At 44.6% G+C, this 19,522-nt stretch overlaps 1 protein-coding gene across 1 annotated transcript in view; it reads left to right on the top strand.

Annotated features, from left to right (window-relative positions):
• LOC146798136 (SERTA domain-containing protein 1-like) overlaps nucleotides 1–18,847 on the top strand; it is a 32,046-nt gene extending 13,199 nt beyond the window's left edge. The window contains exon 2 of the mRNA XM_085625371.1: nucleotides 16,676–18,847. Within this exon, the coding sequence (XP_085481497.1) occupies nucleotides 16,680–17,492 (813 nt within the window). The 5' untranslated portion in view covers nucleotides 16,676–16,679 and the 3' untranslated portion in view covers nucleotides 17,493–18,847. The remainder of the gene's footprint in view (nucleotides 1–16,675) is intronic.
• Nucleotides 18,848–19,522: the final 675 nt, after the last annotated feature.

The raw sequence follows: 19,522 nt of genomic DNA, 5'->3' as shown, positions 1-19,522 counted from the left end.
TGTTTACTCCTTAAATGGTTTGCCACCAAGGAAATGCCTCCCACGACAATCAATTGGCTGATGGACTGAGCCAAACTGTATTGCGATCGCCCCCAGAGTAAAATGCTAGTCCACTTGCACAATCAAAAACCATTCCCTGCTCCCCAGAGACATACTCACTTGTGCAGCTCTGAATAGGTGCGACTGTGTCCTACCATTCGGCATGGTGAGCTTTGCTAGCCCATCGCAAGGTGTTCTTTTTCTGTATAGGTTAATAGTATCACATTGCCAAGGCCAATAAATAGCTCGCCCATAGACAAGACCTATTGGCTTTGCCAGTACTTGTTTTACATTACTGCTTGCAACCATGCCTGATGCACTAAGGTGATCAATATTGGTAATCTTGCACTAATATAATCTTGTCTGACATAGAAACTGCAGCGGACCCACTCAAATCACACCTAACCTGTATCCTCCAAGCAATTAACAATGGAATATCCTTGACATGTGCACTCCATTTCAGCACCTCCTACCAAAGTGTAGTCCAAAAAAGGATTAAAGTTCAAATATTCATAAACTGTGCACCAAATAAAAGTTTTAGGTAAGGAGTCCAATACAAAACTTCCAAGATGTGTGCAATTCTTCTATTTATTCTTGTGTTGATTCAATATTCTTTAAAAAAAAAAAAAAAGATTTATATAGCAAATAGCTAAAACACACTTGACTTCTACAGGGCAAAATGTCATCAATTGTAATATATGTCCGTAAGGCGGTCCTTCATTCAAAGATGTGTATAAAAACGACTCCGCAAACCAACAGTCCTCCGAACAGTTAAACAGACTGGTGTAGTATCCACAGAAACTAGTAACCAGCATTGGCATAGCCAATAGGTCTCGCTTTTGGGACCTTATAAGTGGTTAGCCATGCAACACTTTATGTTGTTTAATCAAGGATATTGTGCTGGTTAACTAAACACTTCTGTCTATGCAGTGGCGCCGCAGAGTGATGCAGTGGCGCCGCAGAGTGATGCAGTGGCGCCGCAGAGTGATGCAGTGGCGGCGCAGAGTGATGCTGTGTGCTCATCTCATGCATGTCAGTTATCAATAATAATCCACATTTGTAAAGCGCAAACAATGACCCATAAGGGTCTCTAGGCGCTGGGGGCCGTCGGGAAGATTAAGCAAGCTATTGCCCAGAGTCACATGGTGCTGGGCTAATCTGCCGTCTGCACCGGGGATCGAACCGTGAGCCCCAGATTCCGGAGTCAGTCACCCTGGCCGCAGCGCCACACCTCTTCCTTTTGGATGTGCGCATTACTTTCTCACACCCAAGCAGAACTGTACCTTCCAAAGAATCAGCATGAAGTACTTACCATCTCCTGGAGCGCCTCACATGACCCTTGTTCTCAGTCATTGTTATCCACTACGAAGATAAGACCCTGGAGACAAAGAACCATCTGAGAGAAAGCCAAACATTTTCTAAAACGGAAAAATTGCCCTCCGATGTTTAGTTTCTTTTAGTATGTGAAATGTACAACACTAAGTGAGAAAAGTTTACAATTTAGAGAGGTAAGTTGGTGGAAGTGTGCATTCCATTAATTTAACAGGCGATCTTATTTTCAGAAAAGATGTTAAAATTCAGGGCTGAAATTATGCCCAGCGGCACTTTATGTAAAAGACGTTTGCGAGGTGCACGTGGACACTAGTTCTTGGTTTTTAAAGACGCTTGTCAAATGGCTGCGATAGCCCATGTTCTCATTCTTGTTAGAGTCCTGGGCTCAACAGACACCCTTTAGTTCACTTCACATTTTGTAGACAGTTGAGCTTGACGGACGCTATATCACTGGGGAAGAAGTTGTGCTTACAGCAAACCAGAAGAAAATGTGTATTACAATAATCCAGCTAGCAGCAGGGATACGCTATTTCAGAAAAGAAGCCAGAACTCATTCCAGATAAGAAGAATATTCCGAAAAAAGCAATTGTTCTCTTCTGCCTTCCCAGGGTCTACAATAAATGCTCCAATGTATAGCACACCAAGCAAGAAAATCACTGCCTGCAAACCTTGCAGTCAGAATACATGCTAATGAGCCGTACATATGCACAGTTCATCCTCTCAGCTCGTGCTCTCCCAACTGCATGTAAACACGTACATGATTTTTCCATCATATCAATACAAGCGCGCGCCCCACACCCCCTTCAAATGAGAGAGCTCCCAGTCTCGCCATCCTAAAAGCACAAAGAGAACGCTGCTGTATGCCGCATTCCTTGTAATACACCATGTTTCAAGTGCTTACTTGGTCTCGCATGTATTTGCTGATTGCTCAACGAGTGTGTCAAAAATCAGTCTTGAAAGCATGCACATTCCCTTCGTGGGATTCGTAAAGGACTGCAGGTTGGATACCATGAGGGTGCTGTAGTTGTGTGTAACTAGGATGCACTAACAGGGTTTCTGAGGAAAGAGGGTTACTACTATTTTACTTACAAGCATTTGCAATGCAAAAGGTCTCGCTTTACGCAAGTTTGAGCTTTTGGCATTGTAAATGACAATGCATTTTTTTATGTTTTGGTTTTTAAAACATAAATAAAAGGCATTGCCATTTATAATGCCAATAGTTCAAACTCGCATATATGTGAGACCTTTTGCATTGCAAATGCTTGTCTAGGAATGATAGCAACTCTGCCTGCTGATGAGTGCAGAGGAGACAGGTTGCAAACATAGAAAACAGAAACACACTTGGCTTCTCGATAATTCACTGTTAGCTTTGCATACTAGCGTCTTATCGTTTTAAAGCGTAGTAAGCGCTATATAAATACAATTACAATGTTTAGCTTAAAGGATGGAAAAGGCCAGAGGTACTTCAGTACTAGGCAAGCGAACGTACTTAGTTACGTGTGTGTGTGTGTGTTTCACATATAATACAACTCGAATACACCTTACGTCAGTAGGGGCAAGAATCTGCTGAGCAGCTGTTGCGCATGCGCAAGTTAGTATCCAACATGGTTGTAATGGGTTTAAACCTCCTATCTCGCAATGGCGACTACTTCCGGTCAGAGCACTTTCAATGTAACACTAAGTCCCTGTAGAGAAGTGGCAAGAGGTGAAGAGAGGGTAAACTGGTGCTTTCAGGATTCCACGGATCGCAGATCTGGATCTGATCGGAACCATTGGGGAGGAGGAAGATGTGCCCGACTAGCCAGAGTCCGAATCTGGCAGAGGGGAGGTGAGAGGTGTGGAACAGGGTGGCATACATAAAATCTAGCAATGCAAATTTTAAAAAAAGTATGAATCTTGCATTACAAGAAATACTGGAATTTCCGAATTACGTGGGTGAAATCCCAAGTGCCCAAAAGAAAAATGTTTAGAAATCCAAAAGCATGTTGTTGTTCAAGAAAGACAAACATGGGGGAAAAAATAGATTTGAAAGCAAAATGTGCATTTTTTGTTCATGTTTAATACGTCTAAACCCCACATTGCTAAATAGGAAAAAATGCATTGCAATAGTTGCACTTCATGCAGCGCTTTGTAAAAACTCAGATACAGCACTATTAAGCAAGAGAACCGGTGGGATTTCTTCTTCCTATGATCCTTTTTACTTATGAGCAAACTTGCTAGGAATCAAATTCGTGCTCTTGGATTTACAAAGACCAACTGTCGCCGGTATGAAGAGCCCCAGGTACCAATTAAATGCTGCCCGTTTGTACGCAGGAACTAATTATTGGTCATAAAAGGCTAATAACAAAAGAGATCGAGCATGTGTGTTCCCTGTGTGTGGCAGTGTCCTCCATCTGACTGAAGTTAAAGACACTGAGTGCACGAGGATTACTTCACGACAACCCTTCCAGAAATACCTCACTGTCTGAAGGTTAATCCTTTGTGTTATTATCATCTCATGGTGGCCCTTCTGCTGCTAGCTGCCTCTCACAGCAGTTCGCCGCGCGAAAGTGAAAGCAAATTTGTGACGCGGCGGAGCGTGGCGCACGCGCTTGGGGGCGGGGGAGCGCATTCCAGGCGGGGGAGCGGACCCTTTGAAGTGCTCCCAAAAAGCGGATTGCATGGCGGCACGATGCGCGTGCTAGCCATGCAATCCGCTTTTTGGGAGCACTTTTCAAACTCGCTTATAATAGTCTCGCTTTGCGATAGCAAGGCGAGACCTAAAAAGAAAAGTGACATACTATGCCATACTGACACCAGTCAATGTTAAAATGGATTGCTGCAGATTTGTAAAACATTAATAACAATGTTATGTTCCTTGAAACATTAAAAGGTCATGCGACTACTAACCTTAGAAAAGCTTATAAGATATAAAAAGTATTACATTTCACATACTTTACAACGCCGGGCTTTAAGTGGGTCAGGTCCTGCCGGTGCTAAGCACCGGTAGCTGTAAAAAGCAGGTGCTGAGACGGGTCTCTATAGGGCTCTGCATTTTTTCCCTCTGGTAAAAAAAAATAAAAAATAAAAAATCTGAAACCTGACGTAAGACCACCCATCACTGCCTTTTGGAGTAACTTCAAAGACACTCGTTATAGTTTTTTCAGCGTCATCATTTCAGAATCAAAGACTTTAAAATATTCTGTACAACAAAGCCATAGTTGTTGCTTAATCTTACACAACTAACAAGCATTGGCAAAGCCAACAGCCCTGACTTGTGGGTGTTGTTACTTGTTGTATTATATAGCTGGATGCAATGACAGAAGCAGCAAAATCCAGGCGGGCAGCACACTATGGTAAGCACAGAGTTTTAGCTGGTGTATTTTTAAGCCACGGCCTTAATTCCATTGTCTATGCCCCTTTGAGAGACCCCCCTAGATTTTTCATTCCATTTAATGCCCTGTTACAACATATCTTGAAATGCTATGGCTCTTAACTTTTGAATTGTGAATGGTTTAGTTTGAAAAGAATAGCGTAGTGAAAGGGTGTATATCAAACGTACTGCTTGAAGCGCTCATGCATGGGTCTTGCATATCATTTACATAAGGTGCTGTCAATTTGATGCTCTGCAAAACATGTGTAAAACTAGAGGACTGCTAGACTTTAGCACAAAAGTATAACAAGACATGCGGCCGAGTGGTGCGCGCGCAAGAGGGTCAAAAGCAGACCTGGCAGGAGCCACAAGATGTGCGGCCGAGTGGTGCTAATGACCCGTGAAAGACGGATGGTGGCTGCGCGTGTGAACGCAAGCGCTAGGCCAGCCAGTAGCACTTTGAAAACTCACCTACTAAAAGTCTCGCCAGACCAGCGCATGCGCTGGGTCAGGCGAGACCTAAAAAATGCTTGTGACTCCAAAGTAGGGTGTGCCACTCGAGAGTCATAGTTTGTGTTTCTCCTTTCACATCAGCTACAGTACCGCTCTGTAAATAAGTCACATTTAAGAGCTGCAACAATGTATTCTCCTGTATTTTGTGGCATTAGTGCAGCATTTGCATAACATTACTGAAGCTACAGAAGAAAAGAGCCTGACAAGCAGGAGAGAGGAGGAGACAGCTGCAGTCCAGGGAGGGAGCGAACAGCAGCTGTCCAGAATAAAACACAAGCTGCGAGGGGAGGGAGATGTTGTTGTGGAAACTGCAGAGGAGATTTTGTGAACCGGGAACAGCAGCGAAGAGAGCAAAAGACAAAGTATTGCACTGAAATAAACCATATGGCCCATAGGATACATGTAACAAGGGTGTGCCTCAGGGTGGAACAAAACTGCCCAGAGCGGGAAAAATGTATGCTATTGACCAATGAAAACAAAGGTATTTGTAAAGGCAAACGAAAGAACCAATGGAAAGTGCTGGGCATGTTTAATGCCCATAGACTGAATACCACGTCTCTAAGACAGTGCATGCGCTGCCTAGACAAGACCCAATAATTACCTAAAGATTGTATTTTTTCCCTTACATACTTTAAACAGTAAATGTTAGAAGAAAACACTTTAAAATGTGTTCTACAGCTGCCCAGATGACCCCTGTCTGACAGTTAAAGTAAACGACAGGGAGTCGTGTTAAAAAGAAATACAGACTATTTCATACAAAGTTCTACTTAAGAAGCATGTCCGGACCTTTACAGAATCTTAAAATGTGTACATAAGGCCTGTACTTTAGGTAGGAAAGGTGACAAACGCACAAACCTAGCCCTCGGCAGGCATCACCATCGCCTCTCTTCGCACCTCATCACCCAACAATGTTTTCTTCTCCATTAACTTTGGAGGCTGAAAATTTACTTCACTCCACTAGACTGCGGACGCCAGTTTTTCGCGCATTAGCAGGCGAAGACTACATCTCCCAGCGTGCCTCGTGGCGGATCTTGCCTAGGAGAGCTAGGCGAAGACTACACCTCCCAGCATGCCTGTCGGCAGGATGCACTGGCGCTTCCGGTGACCTTGCTTTGTGTGACAGCACTGTTGCCATGTGACCCTGGAGTAGGGCGGGGAAAGGAGGAGAGGCTGGGTGCCCGGGCAGGAAGCGAGGCACCCAGGCGAGAGCTGCTCTTCCTTCCCTCCAGCAGGTTCAGTGGTACAGACAGCTCCAGGATGCAGAGTGCGAGGCTGGCCCCGGCCCTCTGTCTGAGGGCGCTGGGGATCACCGGGGCGCAGGGGTGAGTCTCAGAACTGAGGTGAGGTCGGGCTGCAGTTGTGAGACCCCCAGCAGGAGCAAGGGCAGAGGAGAGTCAGGCGCACCGCACTGCGTCTAACACCCTCTTTCTGGGGTGAAGGCGATGGAGACAAATATAGAAAGAGGATGGACAAGAGAGGGGCATAAGATAGACCTGCCTAGTGCCATATATCCACTGATGGCATTATAAAAATACATGTAACATGTTTTAGGCATGACTGTAAATTGTATAATCGCTCACAAAACAATAGACTTCTATGTGACACCTTCAGACACATTCTAGCACTGGGTAGTTTTGTTTTTCCATTGCAGGAATTGGCCTTTAAACACGTGTTCTATTGGGCTAAGAAAACATGACTGTCTGCATGTGTCTCACCTGTCGGGGACCACTTGACATAAATGCAGAAAAAGGCATGAAGCAGCACAACGAAAGTGTGGAGAGAGGGGTAGAAACAGCGCAAGGAAGTGAGAAAACGTAAGAAAGGAGATTGGGAGAAAGGGAAGAGAGAGTTGGAGGTATAGTGAGAGATAGGCAAAGTGAGAACCGGAACACGAGAAAAAGTATCTAGCGACAGGAGCAAAGGAGAGAAGTAAAGCTGATAGATACACGGTAGAATGAAGACATTGCGGACACTAGGGAAAGAAAAAGGAAAATAAAGACGGAAAGTATGGGAAAGCACCGAGCCCAAAAAATAAATGTGGGCACTAAAAAGGAGGAAGAAGCAGCGAGAGACTGTTGAGAAGAGAGCGAGAAATTGGGGAGTGAGAAACTAGCTTAGGAGCAGAGACAAATTACATGAGAAACAAAATAAATTGAAAGTAGGACAATAATGGCAAGGTGGTGGAAGCAAAATAATGCAAGTAAGCCAATTGGGGAAAGAGAGAGCAGGAAGGACAAACATGTCCATTGATCCGTGGGGAAGAACAATGGAAGGAGATAGAAGAAAGAGACTGAGGATGGACCATCAGTTGGGGGGGGGGGAAAGGAATTGAGGAAGAGCTGTGGTGTGCGATAGGCAGACTGGGACGAGAGCAAAATACAAAGTGGGCAAAGTGCAAGATGGTGGAAAGAGAATAGAGAAAGACAGACTCAAAATGAAAGAGAGTACGATCGACAGAAAAGAGAAGATAAGGAATTGAAACAGTGAAGGGTAGTGATGGAGACGATAAACGGAGCAAAAGAAAACAAGCAAGACGTGCGGCCGTGACCGCGAGTGATTGTGCTCCAGATGGCGCCTCGGGCGGAGGAAAGCTGCATGGCGGCTGCGCATGGCGGCTGCGTGTGTGTACGCTCACGTGCATGCAAGCGCTAGGCCAGCCAGCAGCACTTTGAAAACTCACATACAAAATGTCTCTCCGAGCAGCGCATGCGTGCTGACTCAGCGAGACCTAAAAATGTATGCGCCAAGAATAAATTCAAAATGTCTGATTTTCAGAGCAATGGGGTGAATCCACCCATGAAGACACTTGTATCAGTGCTGCAAATGTCCAACAGGAGCCGACGTCCGCCACACTTAAGTATTGTGTTGGGGGTGCCATACTTTAAACTGTCATTTCGTGGACCTTTTTATGTGCATATATAATCTTGTATGACATGGTCACTACTATTACAATACCAATGTTCGTAGCTCTGGATGATTTTCATTGAACTTGTGTAGCTCTTATTTCAGAACAGGTTGGAGATCCCTGCTTTAGGGTAATGCCAAAAATACTTTGATAAGAAGACCCCCCTCCTGCTATTTGTGTTTTGTTAACGACTTAAGAGTTGATCTGTTGGGTGTCTCCTGCTGTTTGTGTCGGTATTAGTAGCAGTAACTAGTTCCACTCATAAGTTACCATAAAGCAATGGATTCTTATTAAACAATAACTAAATTCCCAATGCTGCCTTTATTTGCTTGTATGCTGTGCTGATTAGGAGGTTTTTATTTAACCCATTTGGTTCTAGAACAGGCAGCAACTGGACATAAGTTTCTGTAAAGATTTGAAAGAATTGTTCTTAAACTATGAAGTTTAACTTGGCCAGTGCACCGTAATGTGTCTTAGATACATTTCATAGTTTTGGGAATAGGGTTTTCAGAGCACCAGTTATCTGTTTTGGGTGTTCCAGAAAAATAATCTTCTTGCATGATGACCTACTGTGACCTTGACTGTTAAAGCATGTACCTGACTCTGTCAAGTAACAGTCGTGAAGATACTCATGGGTTCGTAGTACATGAAGTGTGTTCACGGTCACTGTATCTTTTTTGTTTTGTTTTTTGTATCTATTATATTGGTTACTCCATGCTTAAGCTATTGTGCCTTGGCTCATACTTTTTGTGTACAAGGACATTGCAGAACATGTGTGACCTTTACAGGCCATACTGTTACCTGGGTGGTATGTTGATGATTCAATCTCTCACAAACAGTAGGTAAGGACTACAACGGGAGCCCTACCCACATGGAGGGAGGGGGACACCTTAGAATAGATGGGCCCAAAGGATACACTCTCCATAGAATCTAACACAACAAACCACTTTAGATATTTTTGTAGCTAAGGTATCTAAAAAGCTAAAAATGCCTCAGACAGACCTAGGTATCCCTTTATTAGTAGTCTGGGTGGGTATGAATAAAAACATATTGCCGGAGGTGTGAGTCCTTTGACCCTAAAATCACGGTCTACATGTTTCAGCCCCTATTCTACGGCTTCTCTGATCCAGGGCTTTCATCAGGATGCATTTTACATTAAAGCCTCAGTATTACTTACTTTTCGAGTTGACGTGTGTATATTAAAGGCATGGAGTGCTAAATTGCCTACAAGGTGAGTATAATCTTATTCGCCACGTCATAGGATCACTATTCCTATCTTGGAGTAACACGGGGGCAGAGAGAAGAGCTTGTCCCTGCCTGCCTGTAATCCCACAGTCCTCAAGGGTACCAAGCCTCATTTGTCTATTTGGTCCTGCTCTCTAGCCCAGTTCGTCACTAAAGTGTTTAATAAAAAAGCCTTCTTTCTCGAAGAGTGACAGAGCGCGTCCACATGGGATACTTATCCCAATCTAAGGAAAGATATACCTCCTGGTTTTCTGAGCATTTAATCTCCGTTTACCTTTACTTGATGCCTCACTGAAATTCAAAATCAATCCCGGCAAAAAAGTTTAAGACAGACCCACGCTGCGAGAGAAAGGTGCTGCAATGGAGGCACAATGACCAGCTGCCGTCTGCCCTCGCCCCAACTGACCACATCGAACAAATGGCATATAGTCAAGTGCATATAGGTACTGGGGTGGAGCTTCCGACTCAGGAACTGGGGAACCAGTTTCGAGGCTCGGTATCGGCTCAACGTCCTATGATTATGGGCAAGTTACTTAATATTTCCCGTTTAAAAAAAAAAAAACAACGAACGTCTCCTTGCGTAATGTTTCTGGTTCTCATGTAAAGCGCTCAAATACCTTCCGATCGAGTTCGCGGTATATTTAACAGCAAAAAATGGTGGGGGGGGGGGGGGGTAGAAAGATGAGCAATGAGTAATTGTATGGCGGCGCCCCGAATGCCCAGAGAACAGGAATACGCAGTTGTCCGGGATCCCTCTGGTAGCTGTGGGGGTTTATTGAGATACTGGTTAGTCAGACAACGGGTTTGTCATTCCTTGGCGTAAGAAAAAAGAGGAGCGAGTTTGGGTGGAGCAGTTTGTCTGAATCAGCAGCGTGCATCGAAAAAGCTTACCCGCCCCCGTCTTTCGCCCCCTCAGCCACTCCGGCGGGAGAGGGGGGCGCTTCTGAATTGGACGAGTTCATGAAACCCGCTTTTAGCTGTTGAATCATCATCCTCCCCTGTGCCGCCTCCGCTGCTCACGACATCCCCGAAGTTTAGATTCTCCACAGTCTGATTCCTGTGAACTAGTCCAACAACAAAGCCGTGACAGTCTTGTGTGATCCTTCTCTTGTAGCTGAGTAAGTTTTAACAGCCTTCGTTTATTCACAAAACCGAAAATAAATATGAAAATTTATATATACACTGACGATAAAGTAAAAAAACTAACATAAAACCGGAAGCCATAGTCCTAGCAGCACGTTAGCTACAATTCTTTGCACTTCTGTCCAGCCCGTGGGTCAGTCCGTCCGAGCTAGAATATTGGTGGCCCTGACAGGGTTTTGTACTCCTTCATTCTTGGTCATAGACCGCTCCTTGTTAAAAGCGATGAGTGCTTTTATTAATTTAAGCATTTGCCCTGCTTCGGGGGGGCGAGGGGGGGGGGGGCTGGTGGTGCCCCCCGAATTTCCTGACAGGGAAACATGTACATTAAGCTCCTTCAGCGGCGACTCAGTTATTTTGTGCTCCGTGAAAACGGCACGCTGGAGGAGCAGTGGTAAACCATTCAGTGCTCCCTTCAATGTAACTTTAAACGAGCATTTGCAATGCAATCGGTCTCGCCTTTGGGACCTTATACGTAACACATTTAGGGTAGGGGCATGACCTGGAGAGACCGGCTGTGTTGAATAAAAAGCTAACACAGTTTGGGTAGACTTTAAGGACAGTGTTTGGGGCACTGCACTATGACCGAAGCAGAGGAGAGAGTTCTGCAAAAGGACGTAAAGTGGGGTACAATGGGATAGCATAGATGGAGATCACCAAAGTTTGGAGGATAGCAGTCAGTTTAAAAGGGATAAACACAGAGTTAGGCGTGAAGGAGAGGAGAAAATAAAAGAAAGAGGGACAGAGTTTTGGGTGGGAGAATAGGCGGGGGAGCATGCATGTGAGGGAGAAAGAGTTTAAAGAACAGAGACAGCCATAGTTTTGTCGAGGAGGGAAGGACGCGGGGTTTAAAGGGACTGTGCATGAGACAGAGAAAGTGAGTTTGAGGGGCAAACAGTGAGTTTCAGCTGTGTCAAATGCCATAGAATAAGAAATACGTCTGCAGTAATCAAAATACCTGGGAGCAGGCCTCTGGCTTTATAGTGCACAAGTAGACTCTCCCTGTTCCACCAGCTTCACTCATCAAAGGATAATGCAGTGGAACCAGGCACCCCTTCACTTTCCATAACTGACTGGTTGTATCGTCTCTCACAGGAGCACTCAGTCTTTCGTGCAAGCTAACCCATGCCCCTATCCTCCTCTGTTGACCTGAACTTTCACCATCGGATAACCAACATAAACGCCACTTGTGCCACTCCAATGAAATGAGCTATGTATAGCATTTCAACATGAACTACATCGCTTCGAGGCGCCTCCAAGCTAGTGCCTCGTGATCTACTTGTTCTTAGTGATTTTTAACGTGTATGAATAGAGGTCAATGGGAAATGTAACACACAATCGGGGGGTGCCAGCGTTATTTATTAGGCAGACCCCCTTCGGGGCTTCAGGCAATGGCCGTGGGCCAGAACCCCACTCATCAAGCATTTGTAATTTCTTTCTTTGCCAATGAAGGCCATCTAGTGGATATTTGTAGGGATGCTAAGCAATCTAAAGTATTGTTTGCTTTAGTGTACACATGACACCATCTTATGTTATAGTGTATTTTCGAAACAGTTTCACAGTAGGCAACATATCGATATGACTGAATCTCTTGTCAGCGTCTAAGAAGGCACAGTCTGGGACCAAGATGTACCTCTTCCTGGTTCGCTAGGAGTCGAAATTATCTGACGCTAACAAAATTATTTGCATTGGGTTGAAGCAGTGGCCATCTTATTGGGATCTGAATAAAACACTGTACTAATTCGCTGTCTGTCACTGCTGAGTTTTTTTTTTTTTTCTCAAGTGAGCGTAATCCACCTCTGCCCCCTCGTCTCTCCTGTGCTGCTCCTACGAATAAGCACCTAAAAGAACAAGCATCGGCATACAAATAGAACATGGTGACCAGTACGGGGTTGTTTGCTCTCCCCCACGCCCCAGTGACACGCCCAGGAGTGACACACTCTGGAGTGTAAGTACAGGGGCCCCTGTCCCTACAGGCTGGACTCATTAAGATGTGGCCTAACGGTTAGAGCATATGACCTCAAAGCTGGGTAACCAGGTTCAAGTCTGCGGCTCAACCTCTTGTGATTCTGGGCAAATCACTTCATCTCGCAGCGCCTAACAAAACATGTGCCCGTCTGCAACAGCAGGTGCTCGTGTAAAGCCCCATGATACCTCCGGGTTGAGTTCGAGCTATATAAAACCGCAAGACAAAAAACACTGCTCTGCGGATCTTACATGCCCTCACACGTGCACTCACGGTCACGTGCCTCAGAGGTACTCTCGTGCTCTTGGGGGATACACTCTCTCCCCTCCAAGTGCCCAGAAGATTCACGCATTTCCTGCTGGTTGGCGAAGTGAGACACAAGCTCTCACGTGACAAGGTCAGGGTATAGCGCCCACCAAGCGCATCTCTGGTTTAAACAAGCATCGGCATACAAATAGCACATGGTGACCAGTACGGGGTTGTTTGCTCTCCCCCACGCCCCAGTGACACACTCAGGAGTGACACCCTCAGTAATGACACACCCAGTAGTGATGCATCCAGGAGTGATAACCTCAGGAGAGACACACAGGACTGACCAACTTAAGAGTGACACACTCTGGAGTGTCAGCACATGGACCCCTGTCCCTGCAGGCTGGACTCATTAAGATGTGGCCTAACGGTTAGAGCGTACAACCTCGAAGCTGGGTAACCAGGTTTGAGTCTCTGCGGCTCAACCTCTTGTGATTCTGGGCAAATCACTTCATCTCCCCATGCCTAACAAATCATGGATGTGCCCATCTGGAACAGCTGGTGCTCGTGTAAAGCGCCATGATACCTCCGGGTTGAGTTCGAGCTATATAAAACTGCAAGACAAAAATCACGGCTCTGCGGATCTTACACGCCCGGAAATTGCTTGTACTGTCTCCACGCAAGGAAGCTAGAGATGTTTAGGAACGACTGCTGTGGCACAAAATGCCATGAAGGTGCTTGTGTGTGGCATAGAAGGACTCCCTGCAGATAAATCACGGATTACAGTGACATAGCGCGTGACAGTAAGAAAATAGCAAGCTCTCGCCATGACGTTTTTATCGCCTTTTTCTGCCGTCTCACTTGGATGGCCTCACCTGCTAAAAGGTTTCTTGTCTTTATGGGGCCATGTGTTTGGCCCCATAAAGAAGATAAGAAACCTTTTACGCCAGCAGGGAGTCAGACGAGCCAGTCCAACTGGGACGGCTCTAAAAAAAGAGAAAGTGTACGTCACTGGAAGCTCTTTTCCATTGGCTGGCCACCGTTTAGCATAAATGGTGACGCCAGCCAATGGAAAAGAGGGGTGGGGCTTAAACCCCGCTAGCGAAAGCTACCCAAAAACATAAAATCTCGCAAGCGAGACTGCGCATGTCTGCGCAGCCTACGCTAGCCGAGACCTAAAAAATATATACATCTAATTGCCCCAGAAAAGTGTGTTTTTTATTTGATGGGGCAACCATATAAAATCATCCAGACAATGAGGTAAATGGAACATTTCAAGGCAATACGTTATGTCAGCCTGGCACTTTCCACTATTCCCAAACTGTTGCTTAGAACTCTCAGCCCAGAACACCATCCCAACCCCTGTACTCCTCACAGAAGGGAACATTCACACCATGCCTTAATGGTATGGTCATTACAAAATAAAGTAAAATGAAGCAACCTGGCAGTGCTACAGGGTGGTACAAAGTGTGCTTCATGTGTATATACTACAGGTTTCATTATATTTTGAGATGACCTTCAAATCTTTTGCATTTTGCAAGATGACTGCCTTCCTCTTAAAATGTCATTTCGCCAATGTAATATAGTAACATGGTTTTAAAGGGAACACGATTGGAAACGAATAGAACTTCATCTTAAAATCCATGGTTCTCATGTATTAATTCAAAACAGCTGCCAGGTCAGCACAAAGCAGTGCTGACTGGTACCGGGAGCCGATGAGCCGGCAGCGTATCTGATTCATGTTGTTTTGGTATGACATACTCGCGAGCAGGAGTGGTAGGCCCGGATTCCTGGCGCTGTGTTGCTATGGACTGCTGGGATAGGATTTATGTACCCACCATGCCTGCAGGCATCAGACGTGGCCTAGTGGGAGTTTGTCAGAACTGACAGTGACGTTCCACAAGTACGTTTTCCTTTGGTAACTGAAGTCCGCCACTCTTGTGACCGTCTCGTTCCACTTGCAACTTTTGTTTTGACATATTTAACCGTCCTAGCAACCGACTGAGCTTTGCACGGAGTTGGGGCACCCTGTACTAGTTAACAGATTGTCGATTCTGTGGCCTGGAGATAGCTTTCTTATCCCAGCATTCCCAGTTAATCAAACTCATTTGTGTGATTTAAGGGAAAACCACGTGTGATTTGATAGAGCTAGAGGTAAATGTATATCTACGTTGCTTTTTAACTGAATCTCCATATGAATGGCTAATAATACTTTGTTGCATGTTTGACTGCTTTTAATAAAACAGTGCATCTTCCTGAGCTTTGAGTACACCTCGTGTGATGCCTACTTCCCCTCCACCTCGTTTCACCGTATGGAGCCAGGAAAAGAGTCCCATTTTGGAGCCATAACCACATTTGTGTTGTGTTTTTTCTTTTCTTTTTTTTATGCCCCTTGAGGAGCCAGTGTTGATTGTCTCGATTTCTTTATTACACTGAGGTTTGGAGATATCGGACCCCGTAGCTGTGCAGAGGGAGGCTTCTCGTTTCTGGAGACTGTCTGCTCGACAGGGGAAATAAAAGCATAACTCGGTGGAAGAGCATAGCCGTCTCACCAAGTGACTAGCCCACGAGCGCAAACTTCTGTCCTTCAGAGCACTTCGCGCAGCAGGTTGAATATGGGCTGCACTAGGTCACAAGTCACTTTTACTTAACACGTGCCCCCTCTGAAGACTCATTATACCAACGGTCTCCATGTGGTGAAATGTTATACTCATTGCTATCTGCCTTTTAATGCCCATCGCAGGTGGGTAGAAATCTCAATTGGCCATAAGCCATGCATTGAGAGGCCGTTGCTTCATACTTTAGGTTTAGTCACAACACTTGACCTTCACACCCCTAACACATCAGCTAAACCTGGCCATGTTCCTTCCAGAAGATCCCCCTAGGCTTGACCTTTGGCAGTATACCTATTGGTCAATGTTCGGTAACCAACCCAAGACCTGGCTATTCTACTGTCCCACTTGACATTGACCATTTACGGTCTTTTCCCCCCACGCTCGGAAGCCCTACTTGGGCAATCATGCGCTTTATAAATGGTTAACGTAGAAGTAGAGCCTAGAGCTTTTCATTCAGAGAGACCCCTTGCCCACCTCGCTGGTCCTGTGAGTGCAGCTGCAAATTATGTGCTATTGTTAGACACTAGAGCTCCTTTTGAAATGACATTTAGAGTAGGTAGGGTGCTGCCACTCAGTAGCTAATCTCATAGCCTTTAAATGCAACTAGGAGGCCCTAAGCCCACTTTCAACATACTGGTGTGTTCCCATGTGTGATGTAGTGACTCAAAAGTCTGTGCTTCCACTTTAATCTCTGCAGATGCAGGAGTCAAACATTCGAATTTAGATAATGAAATCTGGTCACAAATCAAACTGGTCCTTATTATGGAAGAAAAACACATTTTCTACGGACTCTGTTTGAACTGAAGCCATAAGCAGCAGTAGTAGATTATGTTCTGCACGTGCCTCCATGCCACCAACCCTTCTGCTAGGGGAACAGTCATCTGCTGTATTAGTCATAAATGTAACATTCACTGTCTCCTTTCTGTGTTAACCCATGAACCCTTTAACCCTCCCCTATTTCGTTGTATCTCTGCTCTTGGTTTTTGTGCCCTCCTTTCACTTTTTGTCAAGGGTGTTGTATATACATTTCTTAATAAGATGTTTCTTTTGACCCAGTATAGCCTTAAACTAACAACCTTTTGTTACCATGTCGTACCTTAGCCATTTTTTGATCGTTGTTCCCATATGAGCCAGCAATTTTGAAATACCTGAATTGATTTAAAGAAACTTAGATCAGTAGTGGCGCGTGCAAAGACCACACCTCACCACCAAGTCCACGCACCTTAACAAGACAGATTTGTGTAAAATGTAGCCAGTCTGTAGGACACTTTTTTTGTCTTTGGAATTGTATATTAACATATTTGATTCTCCTTTTGCAGATTCATGTTGGGCAAAGGAGTGAAGCGCAAATTCTGTGACGTAGATGGCAGAATGGATGGTGTGCCAGGGTCAGCAGGCGCCTGTACGACGAACTCACTGGCTGCTGTCCAATCCAACTCCTTGCTAAACATATCTCTGGTGAAATTGCACCAAAGTTTACGGCATGTGGAGCCCAACTTAAGACACTTGGTGCTAGTTGCCAATACCTTGCGGCGTCTTCAGGGGGATATGCCAGGAGAGCAAGGCAGTCGAGGTGATCCGAAGAGTGATGTGACCACTTCCAGAATGGTTGATTCATCCGTGCCTATGCAGTCTAGCTTACCAAGGGAGAAACCTGACACCACAGACTCTGGCAGGAAGCTGACTATGGAGGATCAAGAGGAGAGCATCCTTCTGTCAAACTTTGACACATCTTTGTACTCCTCCATCTCCACTATCTTGGAAGACTTAAGCCACATAGAGGGACTTTGCAGTTCACCTCTTCAGGTTGACGAAGACCAGCTTGGATCTCTGAAAGCCAGTGCAATAAGTGTGAACGGACCTCGTGAGGACTTAAGTCGCTCCTCACATGCTTTAGTTGGGCCTCTGGAACTGCTGAGCTCCACTAGCTACCTGGACGATAACCTCGAAGACATATTTGCAGACATTGACACTTCCATGTATGACACTGACCCCTGGCCTGCCACAGGCTTATTGAATTTCAGAGCCTTTTCAAACGCTGAAGACAGTTTTTCTACTGCTGGTCAGAATGGAAGACTGGAATTGTCTGAACTTGATTACCTGATGGATGTACTTGTTGGAACTCAAACCTGCTGACAGACTGACAACGACCGGTCAATTCGGGACAGCAGTATTAAACAATGTGGTACATCTCTGAAAGTGAAAATGTTCATACCACATGTGTGGTTTGATTTTTAATTTATATTTTGTAGCTTAAGTCCCAAGTGGCTAGCAGAAAATTGTCTTGACCGTTGTCAGTGTTGCTGGAGGCAGTCTAGCCCTGCACTAGAAACACAGCCGGTGAATATTTAAGTGAATCATGAAAGAATGTAACTTATGCTCTAAGCGTGAATGAGAATTACACAGTAGCTGTATTAAGCACTATTGCACATGCATAGCAATATGGAACTCCGCTGCAAGACTAGAGACCTGGCACCTGACACAGCACCAGTTTTTACCAAGTAACACAAGATCAGTACAGTGATTTTTCCAAAGCTTTTGAAAACATGATTGCCTTGTCATTACCCTGCGCTATGGGGAGTGCACTGTCTGGTCGTTGGGAGTATGGAAAGAGTTCATCAAGTCCACGGAGAGGCTGCTCTCTTTTTATAGTGGGGGGGAGAGGTATCTGCACATTCTGATTGGATAGGCTGGCAGCTTCTGATAAAGCACTTTTCTTCATACCAGTTTTACGTAAAGGAAAAGTCCCTTATTTGAAGATGGCACCCCTTCCAAGTTGTTATTCACAGATCATATAAAGGAGTAGAAGTCATGAACTGAATGTGAATGAGGTCTGGCTATAAATTGGAACCTCTACGCTGACCTTTTGTTTCAGCATAACCTCATAATGCATCACTTGTCTGAGGCCACCCTAACAAATCAGTCTAGACCTTCATGCAAAGTCTGCAGGTAATACATTATAGTGGTTATTACGCTACCACTCATTATTGCCCCTGGCCTCCAAGATTTACCTGGAGAAAAATAAATATGTGATTAACATGCAGTAATCGTTTGCTAGCCATTTTGCCCACTTCCACCGAAATGCATGGTGGGGGGGGGCAATTTGTGTTATGAATGTTGCTGCACATTTATCCCCTGCCCCTTTAAAATCTGTTTAGCACGGCAGTCTAATAGAGGCTGAAGATTCTACATACTGTTTGTGCTAACAGACTTCCATCAATACACATGTGAATAAAATTCTATGAAGCAATGAGTTTTTCCCATGTAGTCTCACCCATCAGGAATCTGGATTGGCCTTTGTTTCACTGGGCATAGATAATATAGATACTGAAATGCCCATTTGACAGACGGTGAGCATCATTACTTGTTTATTTTTAAATACGTAACCCACACCTTGCTTACAGAGGCTCGGTACCCCACACAATTGTTGTAGGAAACAGGTAATTGATTGCTTGACATTTGTGCACTGGTCTTAGTGTTGCGCAAGAGCTCGATACTTTAAAACTAGAGGTCTGTACCGCAACTTTGAACAAAATGTACTACTCTGATTTTTTTTTTTTGTCTTTTAAAAAAAAAAAAAAATTAAACAGTTGTGGAGGATACTATGTTGCCTTCACACCGCAGGAATTTTTTTTTTTTTTTACTCTACCTTCTTTCTGGGCGTTCATCTATTGCTAGATGATTTTCCTTGCCAGTAAGCAAGTGCTGACAAAAACAAACCTACACCCTGGAAATAACGGTGTAAAATATCCAATTCAGACCAATTTTGAATGAGGAAGATGCATTGGCAAAGCAAAAACTGTAGTTAGCAGTTTTGACTCATGTAAAACCCAGTTTATCTTCCTTTTATGGCTGATAACATGGACATAATTGACTTGCGTAATGGTGGCAACACCTGGTGCTTATGATGACTCCCCATGTAAAATTGTGTAATTCATGATATATTACAATTTATTTTATGTGATGTGGTGTTTCAGTTGCTGGTGATAAAAGCCAATTCTTACGTTATAGCAAATAGTTGATGTTGGTGTCCGACAATAAGCCATTGACACAGATCAAAGTGTAAATATATGTACATATATCTCAAATGCTTATATTTTTAATATAACTTATTGAAGCTTGGTGATTCAAGAATGCCTTCTCAACAATTCAGAGCTGCTATATTT

This window comes from Triturus cristatus, chromosome 9 (assembly GCF_964204655.1).
Source record: "Triturus cristatus chromosome 9, aTriCri1.1, whole genome shotgun sequence".
NCBI lineage: Eukaryota > Metazoa > Chordata > Amphibia > Caudata > Salamandridae > Triturus > Triturus cristatus.
Note: the sequence above shows the minus strand (reverse complement) of the source record. Positions and strands in the feature narration are given on the sequence as shown.